At 37.6% G+C, this 23,595-nt stretch overlaps 1 protein-coding gene across 4 annotated transcripts in view; it reads right to left on the bottom strand.

The window, feature by feature from the left end:
• The window catches only part of CDK14 (cyclin dependent kinase 14), a 329,549-nt gene that overhangs the window by 163,788 nt on the left and 142,166 nt on the right, over positions 1-23,595 (bottom strand). For all 4 annotated transcript variants that reach the window (XM_035319413.1, XM_035319415.1, XM_035319414.1 and 1 more), the window contains one exon: positions 13,182-13,244. In XM_035319413.1, the coding sequence (XP_035175304.1) occupies positions 13,182-13,244 (63 nt within the window). The remainder of the gene's footprint in view (positions 1-13,181; positions 13,245-23,595) is intronic.

Genomic DNA, 23,595 nt, shown 5'->3' with positions numbered 1-23,595 from the left:
AACAACAGTACAGGGTGGATAGGGATGGGGAGATAAGGTTGGGGGATGGGACTGGAGCTAAAACAAAGAAATTAATAGTATAACAATAATGCCTGTGTACCCAAGGTAATCTGTAAGTATGAGAGGTTTTCCCCTTCAAAGTCTTTTATGGGAGTTGCTTATGTATATTTCATTAAGAAATGACAATTCACACTGAACAAAAAGATGACTCTTTAAACCTACTTATAATAGTCTTAAATTTAAGTAAGAACCTAACTCATTTCTTATATTTTGTTTTGTTTTTTACCTCTTCACTGTACGTTACAAATGCTTTCCCTAGAGCTAAGCACTGATGTTTTGTATTTTCTTAATTTACAATTATGAACAAAGAGCTGGATGATGGAGATCTTTTGTCCTCCCCTTTTCAACTCCTCTCCCATCATTCTCCTGCACTCTTCTAGTGGCACCTGCTGTAAAGGCTGTAAATCATTCACTAGCAGATTTCTGTCAATACAAAGGGTGATTAATTGTTTCCTAGGAGTTTTCTTTGCAGTTTTGAAAAATCTCTCCTAATACATAGATCATTCCTATTGCCTAAAATATTTAAAGAAGTACTACAGTTTCCGAGTTGGAACAGAACAAGCATTTGTAATGCCCAAAATGGAAGATTCAAGAGTGGATGGACCTCACGCCTCACAGCTCACCAGCTGGTGAAACATGCTCCCCTGGAAGCTGTGGAAACCACACCAAAGGTTTGGGAAAAGTCAACCTGAGTGCATAACAATCTCTAATTAATTTGCAACACAAGCATCCTATTTAGTGACTGCTGAAGTGAGAAGACAATATAAAAGGGGTTACAAAATCTGATTATAGAAAAGAATAAAGGCTGACATGAAAGAAACAGAAATGTCATGTTACTGAAGTTGAAATGAACTTAATTGCATTTCATTTTTTCCCCAAGTGCAGACACAATACACTGTATGTGTAGCTATTTAGCCACGGCACAAAGAGTCATATCAATCACCTTCTTCCAGGGCTGAGTCTAACAATGTGCTGAGGAAACTTAAGAGCAAAATACAGAAACAAAAGAAAGAATAGCAGGAAAGTCATAAGTAACATGCACATTCCTTTTTGAATTGTGGTTAAAATGGAACTCACAGTACACAAAAACTATTTTAAAGGCAGGAAGCAGAAATGTCTTTCATTACAGCCTTAAAATATAAGTTAAATTCTTCTAAATGACTTCCAACTTCTTTTCATAAAAGATATGGAAAATAACCATTTTGTTAAACTAACTCAGTGACAAACTTCAACTGTTATTTTTAGCATCATGTTATCTTACAGCACTGTCATCTTTATAATTCAAAATATATTAATTAATTTGGCCTTTCATTTGGCTTTAATGCAAAGCGTCAAATGATTTGACACATTGTACTAAGAAAAAAACCCTGCAATTTCATAGATAAACAGAATAAACCTCTGCTCTTGCGGACAGCTTTGGAACATAGGTTTGTCTAAAACTTCTATATATGTTTCTCATGAAGGACTTCCACAAAAGTCAGTTAACTCTCTCACATACACTGTGTGAATTGCTTCCTCCTTGGAGGAATATCATGAAATAGAAGGGGAAAATTTCCTTGAACTCGTTACAGGGTAAACTTCGTCAAGTTTTGTTGTTTTCTCCTTTCCCCATTAGCATGTCTTTTACTTTGGTGATACCAAACCATGAGAAGATTTTTCACGGGTTCATGAGAGGCAGGTCCTGCCTGACCACCTTCATCTCCTTCTATGACCGGGTGACCCACCTGGTGAGGGATGGAAAGCCTGTTGACATAGTCTACCTAGACTTCAGCAAAGCCTTTGACACGGTCTCCCACTGTGTCCTTCTGGAGAAGCTGGCAGTCCATGGCTTGGACAGGTACACTCTTTGCTGGATTAAAAATTGGCTGGATGGCTGGGCCCAGAGAGTGGTGGTGAATGGAGTGAAATCCAGCTGGTGACCGGTCACCAGTGGTGATCCCCAGGGGTTAGTGTTGGGGCCCTTCCTCTTTAATATCTTTAATGATAATTTGGATGAGGGAACTGAGTAACCCTCAGTAAGTTTGCAGATGATACCAAGCTGGGGGTAATTGTCAATCTGCTGGGGAGTAGGAAGGCCCAGCAGAGGGACCTGGACAGGATGAATCAATGGGCAGAGGCCAATGGGATGAGGTTCAACATGGCTCAGTGCCAGCTCCTGCACATTGGTCACAACAACCCCATGCAGCACTAGAGGCCTGGGGGAGAGTGGCTGGAAAGCTGTGCAGAGAAAAAGGACCTGGGGGTGTTGGTCAATGCTTGCCTGAACATGAGCCAGCAGTGTGCCCAGGTGGCCAAGAAGGCCAACAGCATCCTGGCTTGTATCAGGAATAGTGCAGCCAGCAGGATCAGGGAGGTGATCGTCCCATTGTACTCGGCTCTGGTGAGGCTGCACCTTGAGTACTGCGTTCAGTTTTGGGCCCCTCACTACAAGAAGGACATGGAGGCCCTGGAGCATGCCCAGAGAAGGGCTACGAAGCTGGTGAAGGGCCTGGAACACAAGTCCTGTGAGGAGCGGCTGAGGGAAGTGGGATTTTTTAGTCTGGAGAAGAGGAGGCTCACGGGAGACCTTATTGATCTCTACAGCTACCTGAAAGGAAGGTGTGGGGAGCTGGGGGTCGGCCTCTTCTCACAGGTGATAGGACTAGAGGGAATGGCCTCAAGTTGCACCATGGGAGGTTCAGGTTGGAAAAAAAATCTTCTTAAAGTGATTAGGCATTGGAACAGGCTGCCCAGGGGAGTGGTGAGTCACTGTCCCTGGAAGTGTTTAAGGAAAGAGTAGATGTGGTACTTAGAGACACAGTCAGACTCTGAACTTCCAAAGAGTGAACTTCAAGCTATTTAAAGCCTAGTGGATGAGATTCCCTGGAACACTATCCGTAGGGACAAGGGAGCTGAACAGAGCTGGCAACTCTTTAAGGATGTTTTCCTTAGAGCACAAGAACTCTACAGCAAGTTGCTGCACCTGGGTCGGGGCAATCCCAGACACGAGCACTGACTGGAAGCAAAACACATTGAGAGCATCCCTGCAGAGAAAGACTTGGGAGTTGTAGTGGACAAAAATCTCAACATGAGCCAGCAGTGTGTGCTTGCAGCCCAGAAGGCCAACTGCATCCTGGGCTGCATCAAGAGAGGAACGGCCAGCAGGTTGAGGGATGTGATTGTGCCCCTCTATTCTACCCTTGTGAGGCATCACTTGGAGTGCTGTGTCCAGGTCTGGGGACCCCAGCACAAGAAGGATGTTGATCTGTTAGAGTGGGTCCTGAGGAGGGCTATGAAGTCTTTTCCAGCCTTAATGATTCTATGATTCTATTATTTAAGTAAAAATACAAACTTAAGTCCTGGCTGTAGAACATTTTGCAAACTGTGCCATTTGAGATTGCTTGGAAAGTGAGAATAGCAGAAGAACCTCTCTATGTTCAAGTGTTCCCCACTCCATAAGAAGAAAAAATGAATTGGAAAGAATCATTCCTGAAGCCTCAGGAAATAGTTTTGCCTTCTCTCAGACAAGATCCCTCTGCTGTCTTTGAGGAAAGCTCTCCCTGAGAAACCTCTCTGCTTCCCTTCTGCTGGTTGTGAAAGTAGAAATGTTATAGAAGAGATTCAAGGTTCTTGAGCTTATACATTACTAGCTTTAATATTTGCATCATCATAAACAAAGCTATATAACCATCAAATAACCTGTGATAAACAAACTAGGGCATTACTTGTATACTGTTTGCAGTTTATTATTGAGAAAGGCAGTTTAGCAATAAAATGAAAGACTCATAAAATGGCAAGGGTCATTGTGATGAAAATTGGAATAGAGAGAAAAGAGAAGTGAGGTTAGTTTATAGGAATCAGGGTTTTGGCATGGTTTCATCTTGCAGGAGAACACTTAACAGTTTTACATTCAGACAATATGTATATTTGTGTTTCAGGCCTTGTTTATTGAAGATACTTGTGAAAAAAATAAAAATAAAAAATTTCTACCTTAACAGTTACACAGCTTTCACGTTGGTCTGAACTACATATTCTAATGAAGAATTTTCATTGTCACGATGAGAAAACTGCACGTAGGTGAAAGCTAATCTGGAGTTTATGGTCTGTGATTATTAACTGTCCTTGAAACTTACAATAGAAAAACCTCAATTACACAAAAATAGCAGCACCTATAAGAAATAAAAATAGTCTTTAAGGTATAAGTCCTGGATGGCCACTTGAGCTACACATAACATTTGACAAAATGCCTGTTTAAACCAATGAATTTTTTTGAAAGACTTGCCAGCTGCCTTGATTAACAGCCCTGCTTTCATGGTGTTTTTCATGAGTCTGGGCAAGCGTACAAGCTAGACCATTAAATGCACACATCTAACAGCTGCAAGATGGAGCACACACAGCAAAATGCTTTACTATCTTGTTGGCCTCTGAAAGTCACATAGGATCTTGAGCTCTTCTCATCCAAATGAGCTTGTAAACTAACACTGACACAGGCCATCCAAAATACATCTAAGGGGACTGATGGGAGTTAATGCTTTCTGACTTTGGTTCAGGCAGCTCTGACTAATCTAATGATAAAGGGGGATGCTCACGTACAGATCATCTGTGTAAAACTGCTTAGATGACTCCACATCATTGCTCTCCATTTCCAGAGATGGTAAAGAGAGTTCCTGGCAAAGGATGCTGGGGTACATGAAAAGCAGGAAGAAATTCACAACATGCCCAGAGAGATCCTTCAGGAAATGTAGCATTTCCACATGGTATCTGCTGAGGCACCAGCAACCCCAGTGACAGTATGGATGCTGCCCAAGAGGGCAGGCTAATAAGCCCTGCAGGGGACATTTTTCAGTAAGGAAGAATCTTTTCCTGATGGCATAGAATGATTTCTGAATTTCTTGCATTTGAGCTCCCTTACCACATGTTTTATTGTGGGAATAAAGGACCTAGCCCTAGATACAAAAGTAGAAAGCTACATGGAAACTTTTAGACCACAGAAGATACACCAAAGTCCAACTCTTTGCTCTGTTCTCTCAGCAGCAAAAGAACACAAAGGGAGTTGAGCTAAGATGGACCTTGAGTAGCTCAGAAAAAAGCTGAAAGCAATACAAGATTAATGTGCCACTCCTTTAGCAAGCTCATATTGCTCTATTAGAATAGCTATTTTTTAAAAGTAATACACAAGACTGCACAAGCTTTATCATCACTCGTCACCAATAACACACATGCTCCTGCTTGCTGTATGTATTAAAGCACACCAGCTGGGTATCACATAATCATTTGAATTCTCTAGTGTGTATTCAGCATCAATCAATATCACACTCAACTCTTAACAGGCCATCAAATCTAAAAATACCTGTAAAAGTAACCCAACCCAGGACACCTTATGCTTGCAACCAACATACTTCTCCCTATCCTCCTGAGGATAATACAGGCTTCTGTGAATTACTGGCTATTTGCAAAGGCAAAAGATGGTAATGAATCCACGCAGTACAATTACACAGCCTTAGAAATAAACTCAACCAAACATTATGCTCAGCTAGGTTTGGGTTTACTATGTTGTTTGGGAATTTTAGATCCAATTGTTTTAAACCAATACTATACAAAAAAACCTACCTGGTAAGATGTGTTATCACCGAGGCAATGAGAAATACATCTGTGTGACTTTGGCTAGCAAGTCAAAAGCTGATCAAGGATTTATTTATTTATTTATTTATTTTACCGCTGCTGGCTTGCTATTCTATTCTCTCCTTCCAAACAGGGTAATACCCACAAGATAAAATGCAACTTTTCACTTCTAAAAATGTCCTGAATACTGAACTTTTTAGGTCAAAGCTTTGTAGACTCTCTTGCTTAAATAGTCACATGAAGAAATTTCAGGGACAGTGTTAACTTGACATGAGTTTGCATCCTAAAGAATAAAGGAACTTATCTGAATAAAAAAATTGTTATCTATTTGAATCAGATTTATTTTGATAATCATAATAAGCTTTATTTCAATTAAAGGTACTCCTATTTGACCTAACTGAAACCAACTGAGTTCTCTCAAAAAGAATGTTAAAATACTTCTTTCCAAAAAGCATTTTTAAAGGCTTCTAACTTGCTTCTGTCTTCCTTACATAAGAGTCTTACCAAAGACAGTTTCAAGAAGAAATACATAACAATACAGCCACTGGGAATACAGATCATAAAATTATATATATATATATATATTATAGACTTTTCCACTTACTGGAAGCAGAACTGTACAGAAAAGAGACTGTAAAGTGTTAATTGGCTAACTTCTATTCTCTTTGATATTATTTTAATCATTTTTTCTCCCCTCTGGGTTCAACTACAGTCATTTGCAAGGAGGAAGGTGTGCTTAATTAACTGAATATAAAGACACTCCCTTATGATCAGTTAGAGTCATCTGCTAATGTTCAAAAAGTAGAAGACGCTTTCAGATTCTTACTCCTGAATGAAAAAAGTAAAAATAAAATTAAATTCTAATTAAATAATTAAATCTTTTCTCCCTTTCATCAACTCACTCCCATGCTGAACTAGGTCAGGGTGGCAACTGGTGCCTCAACAATTTTGAGAGACACAGAAAAAAAGTGTTTTCTTCAGCCCTATTCTTTTTTTTTTTTTTTTTGCCATATGTGAACTATGTTCATACAGACAATAAATTACACGTGCACACATTTCAGTTTAGAGTTTGCACACATTTCTCTCTGCAGTAAATATAAAAGTGATATTCTTCTAGTGTGAATTTTAACACACTGATAAAGATTCTGCATTTACTGTTCACAGTTGTGCATATTATCAAATCATTACTTGAAGTGACAAGACTGACATAGAGTGAAATGCTGATGCCATATTTAATGTCTGATAACGAAAAAGTCTAATTTAAATAATCAATTCTCAATGCCATGTGTAAAAGACAACCTTAATTTGGCATAACATTATTCTGTCTGCCGCACACCTGCTTGTTCTCTGAATGAGGAATGAAAAATAGCAACTTCTCAACCACATTAAGCAGCCTTGCTTCCTACTTAGCATATCTGTTTGAATACATTTTTAATTCAGCTCTACATAGGCAGCATCGCTAATTTCAGTGAGTAGATTTCAAAAGCATGACATTAATTTGATTTGCTTCCAGTAATGACCGATAAAATTAAAAGGACCACCATAGTATGTATTCGCTTTAGAGTAAAAGATTGTTTTTGCCAGATTGCCGGAAGTCAATGAGATGGGTGAAACAAGATATGAAAATTCACGATAGCCACGTGGAACATCAGGATTTACTTGCCCAGCTCCAGTGTATCTAAGTGTACAGCAGTCAACCTTCCAGTCAGACACCACTAGTTACATACACATAGGTGCTCATGTGCCACAACTTCTCCAACATCACTTTGTCGCACATTTGTCCCACACAGATGCAGGGCAGGCCCTGCATGTGGTTCAGTGTAAATCTCCCTCAAAGCACACCCCAAACCAATTATGTGATGGAAAGAAAATAGAAGCACAACAGGGAGGCCACAACCAAAATCCAGGGAAAAACATATAATTTGTATCATACATTTTGCATACTGTGCTTTACTCATAAGCATATGTTTTTATATATTAGTAATCATGAATGGAGCTTCTGCTTAGCAAGAGCCAGTATGTAATGCTCTGCTACTGCCAAAGTGCAGCAGCTGCACTTCCAACTCAGCAAGTGTTGTGTAGCTTAAATATGCTACCTTATTCCTTTCCTGTTCTCAATGCTTCCCTATCCTTTGTGCTTCAGATTATTCTACAACAGTAATGAATTCAATTACAAATATTTATGTTTACAAAAGACATATGATGACAACTACCCGATACCTTTGCCTCAGATTATTAATTTTCACATTAGTCATTAAATGAGCCAAAATTATTAATCTTGTCAAGAACAGATTCTACTTTAAAAACTACAACCATTAGCTAAGGACAATGTTCACAGCACTGCAGTATGGAGAAGAATAAATGAATACTGCAAGTGACTGAAGGGCCAGAGTAAGCCTGAGATTTCTGATAACATCACATAACGTTCACTGTATTTCAACATTTTCAATTCATCCCGCACTTCATCTTGTTTAGGAGGCCAGTAATAAAACCTTGGTTTAATAAATCCAATATTTTTGGCATATCTGATTCAGGGCTTTTGTTCATTTTTGTTAACTCAGAGCACTAAAAAGTTGACTGATCTCTTTTTGAGCACTTAGCACAGAAAAATGTTATAGCACCCCATTATGTTCCAATAATGTCTATTAATTATTTTTCTTTTAATCTGCTTTTGGAAAAGTTTTAAGACTGAAACTGGTTGTGTTTTTTTTTTCTTTCTTTCTTTCTGCATTTTAAGTGTATTTGTACCAGAGATTACAGCACTGTCATTGGAAATTCATTACCCATACTTTGCCACAGATATCACATGCCACCTTTAAAGTGAGTTATTTTCTCTGCCTCAGACCTTCAGTCTTATAGTGAGTAAAGACAAGTGTAAAACACACTTCTGAAGGTTGTGGGTGGAGATAGGGCTTGGCTGGTTCAGGTTTTGCTTCAAAACATGTCCATAAATTGTACATGGAAGACTGCTGTATCTTTCTTCCTAGGAACAAGGAAGGCTCAGAATTTAAATGGGTAAGAGCTCCTGGGAGAAGGCTAAATATTCCTGTTTCCTGCATGCAAAGTTCATCAGCAGGGCCTGCATATTTCTCCTTATTGCTTTTTGGCCCTGAGAAAAGAAAAGGTGTCCAGGGAGAAGAACAAATCAGAGCAGCAATATTAGATGGAAGAAGAACAAACTAGAAGTTCCTTCTCCCTCTGGCCACAGTAGATGATAGGAGCCTTCCAAGTTGCCTGAAGTAAAAGATTTAGTGAGTGATTTTAAGAGACAGAAACAGTTTTTGTCTGGTTGACATCCACATTGTCACTCAGTCTGGTGTTGCACAGATTGCGGAATGGTGGGTCAGGGGCAAGTGTCTTTTTATTTTGTCAAAGATATTTTCTTGAAGTCAAATGCTCATAAAAGTAATATTACCTCTAAAGCTGCCAGTAGAGAAAGAAAGCCAGAGAGAAAAATCTACGGATGCTTTTCCCAAAAGTCTGCAGCTATTTCAATGCAGCATCACTAATTAAAAAGGAAAACAGCTTTCATGAATATATTTATTTTTGAGGCAGGAATGCAAACAGGCAATGCAGGCATGACAGATGCGAGCCTGCACTGCACTTGTTCACCAATGACAGGAGTTACAGAAAATTGACTCAACTACAAAACAAACACATCAAAATGAAAGAATGATCTTATGTGCAGATAAAAATAAAATGCAACTAGGAGTGCTATAATATGAAGTAAAAGATACAGCTATTATTGCTATTATTTCAAAGGTTCAAAAAAAAAAAAAAAGAACAGTTTTAGCAGTGTGATACATTTTCACAGGATGTGCTCAAGTGTAGAAAAAAAAAGTATTTAAAAATTAAACTATAAGTTTACAAAACAAGAGCCATTTATAGAGAGCTGCAAACAATGTCTCAGGAGAGCCAGGGGACGTGGCCCTGTACCAGACAGAAAGATGCACAAATCAGAATGAAGATCATCATGAAAAATAACTGCCAGAGTCAGTTTGCTGCTGTGACCACTTGAGTTTCTGCTATAGGAAGCAACCCAGATATTTCAAGGGTCCAAGAGGCATGAGTCGTAGGAGAGGAAGCCTGCAGTACTGATTTCAGTTTGGACCAGAGTGAATATATACACCCCACTAAAAAAGCTAAGCCTAATAAGTTAAAAAACAGTATTTTTGATTGCTTAAACATACTGTCCCAAGACTCGTACAACTGCAAATTAAGATGTTCTCTATATTTCCAAATACTTGTAATATTCTGCTTATTCTTTATTTAAAATATTTAAGTGACAGCAAATAGCTTATCTGAAGCCTATCACAAAGAAAGGCAATGTCAAACACAAGACCCAAGGGGACAGCAGTATGTGTGTCCATCAAAGTAATTTGGATTTTTATTCTATTTACAGTTCCTCATCTTAAAGTAAGCCTGAGGGAACAGTGTTGTCTTTATCTTGTAAATATGGAGAAAATTCAGAAATATAATTAGGATGAACATGCGCCGTAGAAACCAAAACATAAGCAAATAATGGCTTTGCTTCTGCAAAAGTACAGTTTTACAGGAAATAATGTACAACATTCTTTGGAAAAAGAAACATTACCTGGTTTTGTGTTTAAAATAGCTTGCAACAAGACAGAAAGGAAAGGAATATCCATCAGTAATCTGCAGTTTCATCAAGAACAAAATTAAAAGGCAGGGGGCCTTTGGTCACACTGTGAGAGCATCAATGGCTTAATCCCACAGGTTAGCCCCAGAGAGCTGAGACAAATTTGTTGCCACTGGAACTTAATTGCTCAACTGGAAGTTTTAAAAAATGGATCTGTGGATCACATAACCAGTGATTCTGAACAAACACTGTCTACAATTCTGAAACTGAAATTCCTGAAGGACCTCTAGCAAGGAGGGTCTGGCAGGGAGAGAAGGCTAATTAGCATGGCTCAGTTCAACCCTTAAATATCAACTAGAGCTCCAGATAGACAACTGTGTCCAGAAGCAAGAACCAAAATAGGTGACAAAGCCTCAGAACTGTGATTACGCACGTTAACAAATTGAGTACAGTGCAACAAAGCGTTAAGATATTATGCAGTAACCATCATATCTCTTCTGCAAGACAAGAGAGATGCAAACTTTTAATTGGCATGCTTGCTGAGATCTGGGAGTTGTTAGTGTTTGTGACTGGGTTCCTTCCTTCCTTTCTGCACAGCCTGTCCCCCTAGTTGAAGAAAACCTTGTGTTTGGCTGAACAGATATTTTTGACACAGAGCTTGAGAGCAGATAAAGATTTCACTGAAAATCCCAGACAGATTGATTCAGTTTTATATTGGTAGGAGCTCCAAACACCACATTAGGTTTTAGTAATTACTGTTAGAAATTAAAGCTAGCTTTGGTTGCTGGCCTGGTAAGAGATACTACTAATATACAATTGATTTTCATTAATATTATTTAACAGAAAATGGTAATTTTATTTCCCCAATGGGACACTTGTTGCAGAAGGGCAGAGTCATCTCCTTCCACTTCCCCATGTTTTCCCCCTTTAATACAAGTTTCCTTTTTATTAATAATACAACTGGCCATTAAAAAAATGAACTAGCAGTACATCAGACTCTACGCTTGGCTACTTGGAGGAATATTTCTAACATGCCCATTAACTTCAGAAGTGTTGCTGAACACTGCTCTTGGATTGTAAAGACAGCTGCAGCAAGCTTGGAAAGGGAAAAGCTGCTGCTGCAGTCCCCTCCCCATTCAGCAGCGCCTGTAGAGCAGCTAGCCAGCTTAGCAGCAAAGCTTTCCTGCTAAATCTTCCTTCTGCCTCCACTAATATATATGGTTTCTGCAATAAATCTGCTTTAGAAGACAGGTAACTCAGGATTTAGGGGAGCGATGCATTAGCAAGCCCAATTACCCGTGTAGGCCTATCCTCCTCAAAGACAAGCTCACTGGGCCCTGATATTGTCAAGAAAAAGTAGTTATGTGAATTACGATGTCCTCTCACTGGGGAACAATTACAGCTACAACGTCTACTGCATATTACATCTTAAGTTATACAGTGCTGCAGCCTTGGAGCATTCCTTTGAGTGTGAAACAGCACAAAGGACTTTCAAAACTAATCTTAGCTTATCCCAAACCTCTCAGAGCTGAATGTACAGAGCTGTTTCTACGTAGGGAAATGAAACACAGAGCTAGTGTTTTAACAAGCATATTCAGCACATGAAACTAAAGTTATGAAACTGAGCAGCGAAGAAAGCTCGGAAGCTCTAGTGATGGAAAAGTAGTTCCCACCTCACCCACTGCCGTGTGTCCAAGTCCTGCACTCATAGAGGAACCGGGAGGACACCCGTGAGTTTTTCCTGTCCACACTACCAAAATGTTCAAGCAACAGTCGTACATTACAAGGATGTTAACTTGCAGCATACACATCATCTGTTTTCAAAAATAACTCTTTTTTTTTTTTTTAGCTTGGCCAAACATGGAGGAATAAGGAGGAATCAAACCTTTTATTTTTTGATGGCAGTTATTCTTGTTTAATTTAATATACTGAATGTCATTTTTCAATGAATGAGCACAGAAAATTAATCAATGTTATACAACTAATTGATGTACAACAATGATGAAATATTGAAAAAAAAAAATCTAATTTAAAATATTTTGTTTTCTTATACTAAACAGGCATTTTGAGTTTTCCAGGGAAAATATATTTATTTTTCCATGAATTTCTCAATTTCTGTGTTCAGGAAACTAAATACTGGAATAAAATTCTCAGTATAACAAGTGAAGATTTAAGCACTTCCAAAGTAGAACAACAAAGGGAATGATGTCAAAGTGCAAGACAAGTGTAACAAATATCATCTGTGTGATCTATACAGAAGACACACTCTGTATGTCTGACTGGCTTCCTTTTTATGCTAAAATAATTTGGCTTAATTGACAGTAAGTAACTGGATCAAGTCTCTACCTATCTATTTATTCATTAAATCCTTCTAATAACGGCCCCCTTCCTGCACAATGATTCTTAATATCTACCTTAGAACAGAAGAAAAATGGAAAAACTGTGAGATCAGCTATGAAAATACCTGGTCAAAATCAGGGAGGTGAAAAGATTTTATATGTTCATGTAAAAAGAAGTGCATTTACCTAATATAACTCACAATAGTTCCCTCAAACTCCATGAACCTACAATGACTTACCTCACTGAAGATCTAGTACTGACAGCCTAAAATATGTTTTCTCAGGTGCTTTAAAACAGTACTGTTTGTCTTAAGAGCAAATGTTTGAATGGAGGAGAGGGGTTACCAATATTGTAACACTATCCTTCTGGCTTGGAATCAGTTTTAAAGACTTCACAAGTTCTTTTGATAGGAACATTCAAATATTTTTATTTTTTAAAGAAAAAATATTAAAAGTACTTCATATGCTGATCATTTTCACTTTAGTTAATGATCAGCTTCAATAAAACCACTGATTGGACTTTTTCTGTACATTCATCATTACTGTGCATGCCTTGAATGTGTGTGCTTTTTGACTCTTACCTTCACATTTTCTGGATGAAGCCCTCCGGGGTGTTTGTCCATGTACTGACATAAATCAGTGTGCTAAAAGAAAGTCAGATGGAAAAATGTGTATTAATATCTGTAAGACTACAATAATAAATATCCTCCTACTTAAGAATGGAAAGAACAAATGGAAAATAAGATTTCCCTCCTGCCCCTCCACTTACCTTTAGGCTCCTTTTTTTTTCTTAAAACAATCTTGACTGATACAAATATTCACCAAATGCAAATTAAATTTGTTTGTTTCCAATGTTCTGTATATAATAAATTAACTATTTAATTTCTTTAGTATTATATATTAACTAGTATTTTTCTATTACTATTATATTCTATTATTCTATTATTATATTCTATATTCTATTTCTATTATATTTCTATTATAAAGAAATATAACTAGTATATTTCTTTAGTATTATATATTAACTATTTAATTTCTTTAGAGTTTCAGTATCATTTTACAGCTTGTAAGGACCATATCACCATCAATGCCATACAGGTAACATATGGGTGGAAGAGGAAGAAACTAGGGGAGAACCTCAAATGTTACTCATATTATTCACAATAAAATGTTGCATTTTAAAATATAAGTTTATGGTGATTCTAGATTAAGATGGTTTAATGGTTAGAAAATAAATGTCAAAGACACTGCATATCAGATTACTCAATGATACTTTTCAGCTCAAAAAGAAGCACATATTATGCACATGTACAGCTATTAATTACAGATACTTTAGCAAACAGCCTCACTGAAGACTCAAACATTTACATTTTCCCTTGATAGTTGCATACATTCACTGCAAATATACCATAAAATCTTTTCAGAAAATAAGTAGACTTGAGATGCATAGATTAATGTTATTCACTGTTATAATACTTATTAATTCCTATTAAGCATTTTTTATTTTTACTGTGGAATCACTATTTTCTCTAAATTCTTCTCTCGTACTTCTTCACTTTCCTACAAGTCAGCAGCACACTGCCAGTGAAGTGGCATTTTGCTTCTGTGATTTGTTTGCACAACTCAGCTTCTGGAATTATATTCAGAATAAACAAGGCAAAAATATGCACTGGATTAACCACCAAAAACTGAGACTGACTCTGCCTTCCACATCTGTTTTCAGAACACATCTGGCAAAAATCATCCAGCATTCCTTGAAAAGCTACTTGGCGATGCCTGCCTCACATATAAAACAGACTGACAAAATATCAGCAGTTTTCAAGGTGAGAGTTTTGCAGAAAAGCTGCCTTTGGCATACCAAAGCGGTTTCTCTGTGCAGAATTTCTGAGTCCAAGAACCATTCTAGTGCTCTCTTGGAGAAGTATTGTATGGTTACACTGGGAAGTTTATATCTGCTAAGATGCAAGATCAATGCTGACCACAACTATTGTGTATCACCTTCTACTCTCCTGAAGTCTTAAACTATGAAAACACACTGCATGTTTAGAATAAACATTGTAATGATTAAGATGCACTAATTGACTACGTTGTGCACTAGCCTGTTTTTTCAGAAGTTCTTGCATGGCTTCAAGTGTTTCCACTGCAGGACATTGCTTGGGTCCCAGAATGAATTGTGTGAATCTCACGCTCAAATGGATATACCACACAAAGTACTGCAGAACAGAGCTGCTTCCAAAACACAAGCTACAGTAAGTAATACTTCAGTTCATAACCGATGCTATGATATTAGTGAATGGAGTAATAAAGAAAGAAAAGGTCTGAATTTCTGCTTTAGAAGCCCAGACAGGGAGAACAGGGCAACCTCTGTACTATTCCTATCACATGCTCCCCAGCAATGCATGCTCACTGATTTGGGTTGGCTGAAGGAGGACCATCATTTCCCTGCAGGTCAGCATAACATAACCTGTTCATTGGGAAACCTACTGCCTCCTTCACCTTCTCTTGATTTCTACAGTTTGCAACTAGTCGGCTGACAGAAACCAGACCAGAAGAAGACAAACCCAGTGCTACTTCTAAAGGTCCCATCTCTGAACTACCAGCATCTGCCCACTAGCTGCCCCTTCCTATTCACCAATAGCTTTCTCAGACCTCCATTTTCAGCCACATCACGAATAACAGCAATAAAAGTATCTTTTTATTTCTATGAGATTTGTAATGATCTGTGAGGATAAAACCATTTTCTTCCCCTTATGTTACAGTTATTTGAATGGTTTTCCTCCATACATGAACGTCAATCATGATCACGTTTGTATCATGTATCATTCACTACTTCTTCCTAAACCAAGGACCTGCTCAACTGGTAGCCTGCTATAACCTTCACCAGTAGTTCTCTCCCACAAAAACTGATTGCCTGTATGTACCAAAAATTTCATGTAAGCACCAGCTTCTACAGAATCCTTAAAAACTAACAAAGTCAATTGTGCAGCAGTTGCAGCAGTCTTTTGGCATTTATTTTTTCTCCCTCACACAAGCTACATACACAGAGAAGCCTCTACCAAATCTTCAGACAGAAAGTAAACAGAAATACAAAGTGTTTTCTGTTCAATTTTTACAAGAATTTCCCCTCCTAAAACTAAGCTAGAAACTTGTTCACAAAAGCAATTGAACACTATGGTATGAAATGGGAAAGCAACTCATAAAACTATAAAACATTTTTCCTGACTTTAAAAAAAAAAAATAGGTAGAGGAAAGCAAAGGCAGCATCAGCTGCTATTCTTTTCCCAAGGTAGGGGCTCAATGCACATTGAATTATGTATTAGTATAGCCAGGAAAGCTGACAGCACTGCACAGACAGCTATTTCTAAAACCTTTTTCCCTTTTGGCGGGCAAGTGTCCGCTCCAGTGCTTGTGTGTTCAAGCGACACTGAAAACACTGACATGAATGCAAGTTTCAGGAAAGCGTTAGAAAAGGAAACAGAGAAAACTGGACAAAAGTAGTCTTCTAACAATATTCTATGAATGTCTATGGTCCCATATAGATGAATAAAGTCTTATCCTTTCACACTGTATTTCAAGGTAGAAGGCCCCATGTTCTCCCAAGTGGAACAGTAGCTGCAGGACACACCCTGACACCAGGGCTTTGCTGTGCTTAGCACCTTGGTCTAGTAAAACACACACCCTGAAGGAAAACTCAATATTCAACTACATATCAGTCCTAACATAAAACAATGCTGAAACAAGCTAGAAAAACAAAAAATAAATGAACCAACACACCTTCTACAGTTCTTTTTCCAGTGTCTCAGAGGTGAAGACACCTTACAGGGAAACAGGATACAGCAGAAGCACAGTGCAGAGATTTCCAAGTAATTGCAAATACCTGTCTCACACATCTAGACATTGAGACACTTCATCCCAGGTGGACCTGGCTAGACCAATTCTGCTTCAAGCTAGCTTTTAACAACTCTATCAGCTGTACTGTTAATCCCCAAGACAGATAAATCACCACAAGTAATTCCACGCTGACAGATTATTTGATATTTTAGATAAATTCAGAATCACCTTCATTCTTGTTCTTAAAACTCCACTAATTTATCCAGGTATATGTACCAATAGTGTGTTAGCAGTCAGCTGTTTATTACTGCTACACAAAAATATTAAATAGAGATAAATCAAGTTTTCACAATGAAGAACTCAAAAGCTAGAAAACTCCATGATTAATGGTGTTTATCCAACCTTTAGTTTATTTGCTCAATGAATGTACATTATGATAACTTTACAAATGCCTGATGTGATCACATAACTTCTTTCCCTTGCCAGATAAGACATACTCACTGAACAGAATAGGAGTACTTGATTACAGAACAGCTGTTCTGTTTTTGTGTTGTTGATTTTCCTTTTTTCCCCCTTCCTTTCTCACACAGTTTGAAGTCTCTGGCTTATTTATTACTTTGAAGGCAGAAGTATTAATCTCACAGGCTTTCCTGCCCTGTTTATTGCTACTCTATTCACATGCTTCACAAAAATGTGAAGCATGTGAATAGAGTATTTGAGAGCAATAGACTTTGAGCGCAATTCAGGGGAGCTGTGGCATTACTCCTTTTTATCAGGTATGGAACTAAAGCAAAGGGAAAAGAGCCCTAAGTAACACTGATTTGGGGAACTCAATATAAAGCACTTTGGTTTCGACTTTTCTGAGTATTTGGCCTTCCGTGTTTTGACTGACATCAGTTACAGGTGTGAGGATAAAACGCTTTTCAAGGGAGACAGAATCTCATATGGAATAGCAGAAGTCAGTCACCTATGATGCAGACTACTTGTGACAACATCATAAAACGGTGGTTATGATGACAATTTCTACCGTGACATCCACAAAAAAAAAAAAAAAAAAAAAAAAAAAAAGAGAGAGAGAAAAGTGCAATAAACACCAGGCCATGACTTCACTACACAGTCCTCTGCAGATCTGCACAACAGGCTATTCCACAAGGATGGCAAAAGGAGATTGCACATGCAACGTTTACTTTGGCACCCACTAATTTTTAAGAACTTTGCCACATCACTAACACAACAATATTTTGTGCAAAATGTTATGCTTCAAGTAAAAAAATTGATCTCTCCTCCCACTACTGCCTTCTCCAGAAGCAAATTCACTTGCTCTGTGGATGTAATCTACATTATTAAGAGTTGTGAAAGCTGTCTTTGTGAGGAGAGAGGGAGTTTTCAGACACAGGTCTTAAGTGCAAATGACAATTTTTCTGAGGCCTATCACGTCACCAAATTTGGGGAAATTTTCAAAATCTTAGCTAAATGCCACCCACAGCACACATTGGCTTTTTATTACTTCAAAGAGTTGTATTTTGCTAAATCATACCAGAAGATCATTGCTCCAGGGTTGTGACTTGAATTTGAGGTTCTGGCACATACAGCTCCATGTTCCTGAGAAGGCTCTGTCAAGCCTTTGTGCTGCCTTCTCTCAGCAAGATAAAACACAAACCCATTCCTCAGTGCCCATCTCAAGTAACTAGACCTCCACTAGGAAACCTCTGCAAGTGCCTTGACCCTCCCTGAACAACATGATTCCTGGTTAGGACAGACACTGCACAAGGCCTCCTAGGACAGGGAAGAGAAAACTCACACTACGGTTATTTCTACCCTTCTCCTGTTTCTAAACTGTATGTAGAAGTACATAAGAGAATGTCCATTTTTGATCCACTCCAACTTCAGTAAGTTTCAAATATTTTCCTCCCTATGATGGAGATAAGTATCTCAAATCCTGTGTGCACAAGAAAAAAAAAAAAAAAAAAAAAAAAAAGCTATAAAAGGGCCAATTAAAATCAAGCTTGGGTCAAGGAATAAGAAAAAAAACACACAGTGCTATTTAAAACAGAACATGTACATGTCCTCAGACTCTTTCTGTGAAGTTCATCACTTCCCCATACCACGAACTACCATAAGAATACCACAAAAAGTTTACCTTATGAAGTATTTTTATTTATGAAATATTATTACATTACGTTTACCTTATGAAATATTGTCTTTGGGTTCACATGGAAAAAAATGGATTTGTTTTTTTTTAAATTTGTGGCAGTGTGTAAGTGTATGAAGGTCACTTCTATTCAGTAAGACTGGTTTATATTAGCAGACACATGTATGTGTGTTTGTGAGCATATTGTGTATGGTCATCTGCTGACAGGAAAAGAAACCAGGCTGATATTTATACAGCTGAACCGAGGTTTACATACATTGCAATCTACTTCTGGAAGAAAGAGAGTATGCAAACAGGAAAAAAGAATGAGACGAATGCTGACAATACAGACTCCTCCCTCCTCCCCTTGAAGAAAGAATTTGAATTATGAATAGATGAGTAAACCACAAGCTATGAATGTCCTCAGATATGCTCATGCTTGAACGTCAAATATTTTGTTCAACTATCTTGTTCAGAAATCTGAGACTCTGCTAGCCAACATAAAATATTTTCAGACAAAGGGCAAGACGATTCCTTTTAAAGGCACGGCCAATGACATGAAATAAGCTCTACTTCGCCAGCCCTTTTCCATAATAATGTGGCCATCATTCTCTTCTAATTAAATTAGCCATTTCTACTTCCCATGCAATACATTCCCTTTCCCTCCTCATCCTCAGTGATGATAAATCTACATGTGACTTCGCTGTCCCATAATTCTGCCTAATTGGTTTCAGCTGTCATTTTTGAAGCTGAAATGCATGGAGAGCCCGGGGCTTGTGAACGGAACAGGAAGCATTTCCAACCACATTCCCATCATGTAAAACCAGCAATGTGAAAGGACCCTGCCATTAAAACAAAAACTACACTATTTGGCTTCTGGCAATGACATCACAGAGCAGACAGATTGTATTGTTTCACTCAGGCAGCAAGACTGTTGCAAGCCATTCTTCTCTGTGAAAAGGAGAGCACACATTATTTATGCCCTAGCAGTTTTACTGACTAAAATACTGTCCCTTTTGTCACCAACAAATTCTTAAACTGATAATACAATTTACCAATAAAAGCACAGGCAGTGGTAATATTTGAAGTGACAGAATAACAAAGAGAAGTTAATTCTATTTAAATTGAATGTATCCTCTAGCCAAAGCAGCTTGCAGATTACTGCACAACAGTTCAATGCTTTTGGTGTTTTCAAAAGTGTCACTGACCTTCATTTTCAAGCATTTCTATGACTTTCTACTTTTTTCTACTTTCAGTTTTTCCCCATCTGAGAAAACAAAGTGTTAGCCTTGCTAACAAAAAATACCCTACAAGTCATCTCTGAGCAACTTTCAGAAAATCAGCAGAAGGCAACAGCAGCAGCTGGGCTGAGCAGCAGGGGAAAGATATATACTAGAGATTAAAGAAAAAAAGAAAAAAAAAAAAAAAAAGACACCTTTAATGAAAACAATTTTGCTAACAGATGTTTCTGGTGACTTGGAACTCTCTCACTCTGTCAACAAGACAAATATACTTCAAAATACATGAACAATACTATACAGAAAAGGAGGCCGTGAGACTGGGGAGTACATGGTATATTACAAAAAACCCACCTGAAAATCCTGAGCAAAAAGGGAATGCAGAGTTTTCTGATTTTGGGGTGGTATTAGATAGTATATATTTACTGATACAAAGTCTCTGTACAAAGTTCTCTCACTGCACAGAGAACAAACTGGTCTGAGAGTAGGATAGGTAGGACACAGCACTGTACAAAGTGCTGGTGAACAAATTGCAAAGTCTTCAGAAAATTCCAGTTTTCTATAGATGTCCTTTCCTTATTCTCTGGCCACCTCAATAATTGTATCAACTCTTCTTTCTACAAAAATAATGTTAAAAGGACTGCAAACACAGTTAATTGAGCATGATTATTGTAACAAAAAAAATAATAATAAAAAAATCACATCTCAAAAACACATAGAAATTTGTTTAGTATGACCAAAATCTAGCAGGAGACCATCAGCTTGTGTAAACTGTGATGGACTTACAGTCCCTGAGGTCAACAGGTTCGGGTACTTTTTATGGAATGAACAACCTGTAATACATATGCATACACATATCTATATGTGCATTTGTTCTTTAATTTGCTAAATCATTAGGTTTTCAAAACACTGACCTATAACCCTTATGTCTACTAAATCCACATTTACAATTATTTTTTTAAAAAAGAAATCATTTTGTAAGTTACATCAAGTTTCTACTTAGAATATGGCAGGTACCCCTAATCTTGTGGGGACAGAAGTCACTCCAGGACCACATAAGTCGACCACAAACACATGGCAGGGAGGCTGACAAGCCACACATAGACACAGTGTGTAAAGTATCCACTCCGGTATAGTCTCAATACTAGCCCTGCACAGTATAGACTTTCCAACACAAGCCAGGCTGCCTCAAGAGTCTTTTCTATTCATATGTGCTGTGCTGCAAAGAAACTACTATCTTCGGGGCAGGAAAAAAGCAGTCCAAACACTTTCATTAAAAACTTCAGTATCTAAGGCAGACCTTTCTTTACATTGGTTGAGTGTCTTATTTTCTGCCATGCCTCCTAGTCCCAACTATCCATATATGATCAAGAAAAAATTAGTTAAGAATTTTATAGGAAAATTTGCAGTTCAGACTAAGGCATGCAAAAGAAAAAATTATGTTTCCATGGATAATACCCTCTTTACTCACAGCAGTAAAACAAGAAGAAACAATTAGGCCTGTTTTTACTTTCAGTTGTTGACTCTGTTTATTTCTCTAGCTTGATTCTTGATTCCCAGGAAATTATTTTATAATTATTTTGCCAGAATTGCTTACACCAGGTTTCCATTCTTAAAATTTTCTTAGATTTATTTTCTATCAATATGAATAAAAAAGTATGAAGATGCATACTGCTACCTCAGGAAGAAAAATCAATTTTTAAGATTTAGAGTTATGATAATCACCCTCCAAACATACAGTTTTTTTGTTTTGTTTTGTTTTTGTTTTTTTCCCCCAATCTGCACCAAGTGAATCAGACCATCTCACTGTAAGAGAAATTAAAGTGCAGCTACAACCCACATTATTAAAGAGACAGAGAAAAAAGTGTAATTAGATTGGACGGTCTCTAGGAGGAGTTGTAACAGTCAGGTTTTACCTCAGAGGGAATTGGACAATGCCAGTTTATTACTGAAATTAAAAGATGAGGAATGTGTGGGATGCAGCCAGAATATTATTTTTTGTAGAGCTGAGCAGAAGTCCATAACATAGAAGTAACCAATTAACCCAAAATTCTAAAAATAGGATCTTTTTTTTTTTTTTTTTTACTTTTGTTTAAACCATGGAAATAAACCAATATTCACCAAATATTTTTTCTTCAGTTCTTCTGAAGAAATGCATTTTTTCTTAGAAATGTATGCATTTCCCTGATCAGCTATGAGTAGACATGTTTAAGTGATGAAAATAAAGAATACAGAAAGATACAAATAAAAAGGATCTCAAAAAAATCAACTTGCCTCAATAAAAATCTACTCTCAATGATAACATTCTGCTGCTTATTTGTCTAAAATGTTGTTAAAGAATGCTAGTAGTAGAGAAACCATCACTGCATAGTACTATCTTCAGTGCTTTATGATACTTAACATTAAAGAGGTTAACAGTTGAATCTCAATCTTCCTTACCGCAATTTCAGGTCCTTTTCTTTTTTAGAATGGCTCACATTGGAGGAGACCTTTTATTCTCTTTACTATTGACATGAAAATAAATAGGTCAATGTCTTTCTCTATGATCTATTTAATGGTTTGCAACCATCTTTTTTTTTTTTTTTTTTCCCATTATAAACAGCCCTACTTCTTCTGACTTTTCCTCAGAAGCCATTTATTCTGGATGGTTGCTCTTTCCTGTTATTCTTCCCCCTCAGCTTTCCAGATGATTTATATTTTCCTTGTTTGTACAAATATAACACTTTGGCTGGTGGCCTTACCTGTTTTGAGTAGAGTATTAGCACTGGCATATGCGTTTTACTGTGTGTGTGTGTTTTTGATGGACTGTAATGTAATGATGCTCTATATTTTCATCTCTAACTTAGAAAACTTAGAGATTTCTCAGTACATAGAATATCGTACTTGTTTTCTAGTGTTTCATCTGCCTGCTCATCTTTGGATATTTTTTATGCTTTGACTTTTGTTGTGGTTTTTGTTTGTTTGTTTTTAAAAGAAAACTCTACATTGAATACATTTATTAATACTTAATCAAAAGAAGAAGAAATAATAGGTGTTAAATATTAAATGATGGAAACCACAGTGCCATACAATATTTGGTAAGGTTATATGAAACATTAGTAAATTATACAAACAATTAGTAAATTGTACAAACAACAGATACACAGCCACAAACAACAGATAAACAATCCATCTGTTGGATTGGTAGTCCTGATTAATCTTATCTATCCATAAGTATGTACTCACAAGAAGGTACTCTTCATATGAAGTCCACACATACTTTGTGAGACCTTCGAAGTCAGGACGATGAGGCAAACTGAGTTTGAAATCCTTCCTCATCCCACTAGGACTGTGCAGATCTCTCACTAGGCCTTCTTCACCTAGCAGGAGTTGATGAGCTTTAAAAATACATTTTTTCATTCCTTCTTTCCTGCTGATTCCAGCATCTGGCACAGGCTTTACCCCTCACCAAAGCACCAAGCAATTTCCTTCTGAAATCCCTTCTGAATCTCTGCCTCCTGAAGCTGTCTTTGCATCTCCAACCTATACTTGGACAGTAGCAGCTCCCACCTCCAATATGTTCATTAATATTTGAGGGAAAAAAAAAAAAAAAAAAAAAAAAGGTTTCCCAGGAGCAGTATTCCCTTAATGCCTGTTCTTAATAGTACAGGTTTTCCTTTTTCTTTGCTCCCTCTCAGCCTTTTTCCATTGCATTTTTGACAGGCAGGGTTTACAACAACAGAAGAATGGCTCCTTCTTTGGTCAAGGCACATGGAAGCCACCTTCTTCATTGTTCCTGTGCCTGGGAGCCCTCAA

This window comes from Oxyura jamaicensis, chromosome 2, assembly GCF_011077185.1.
Source record: "Oxyura jamaicensis isolate SHBP4307 breed ruddy duck chromosome 2, BPBGC_Ojam_1.0, whole genome shotgun sequence".
Classification (NCBI taxonomy): Eukaryota; Metazoa; Chordata; class Aves; order Anseriformes; family Anatidae; genus Oxyura; species Oxyura jamaicensis.
The sequence above is the reverse complement of the archived record's forward strand: the minus strand, read 5'-3'. Positions and strand labels throughout refer to the sequence as shown.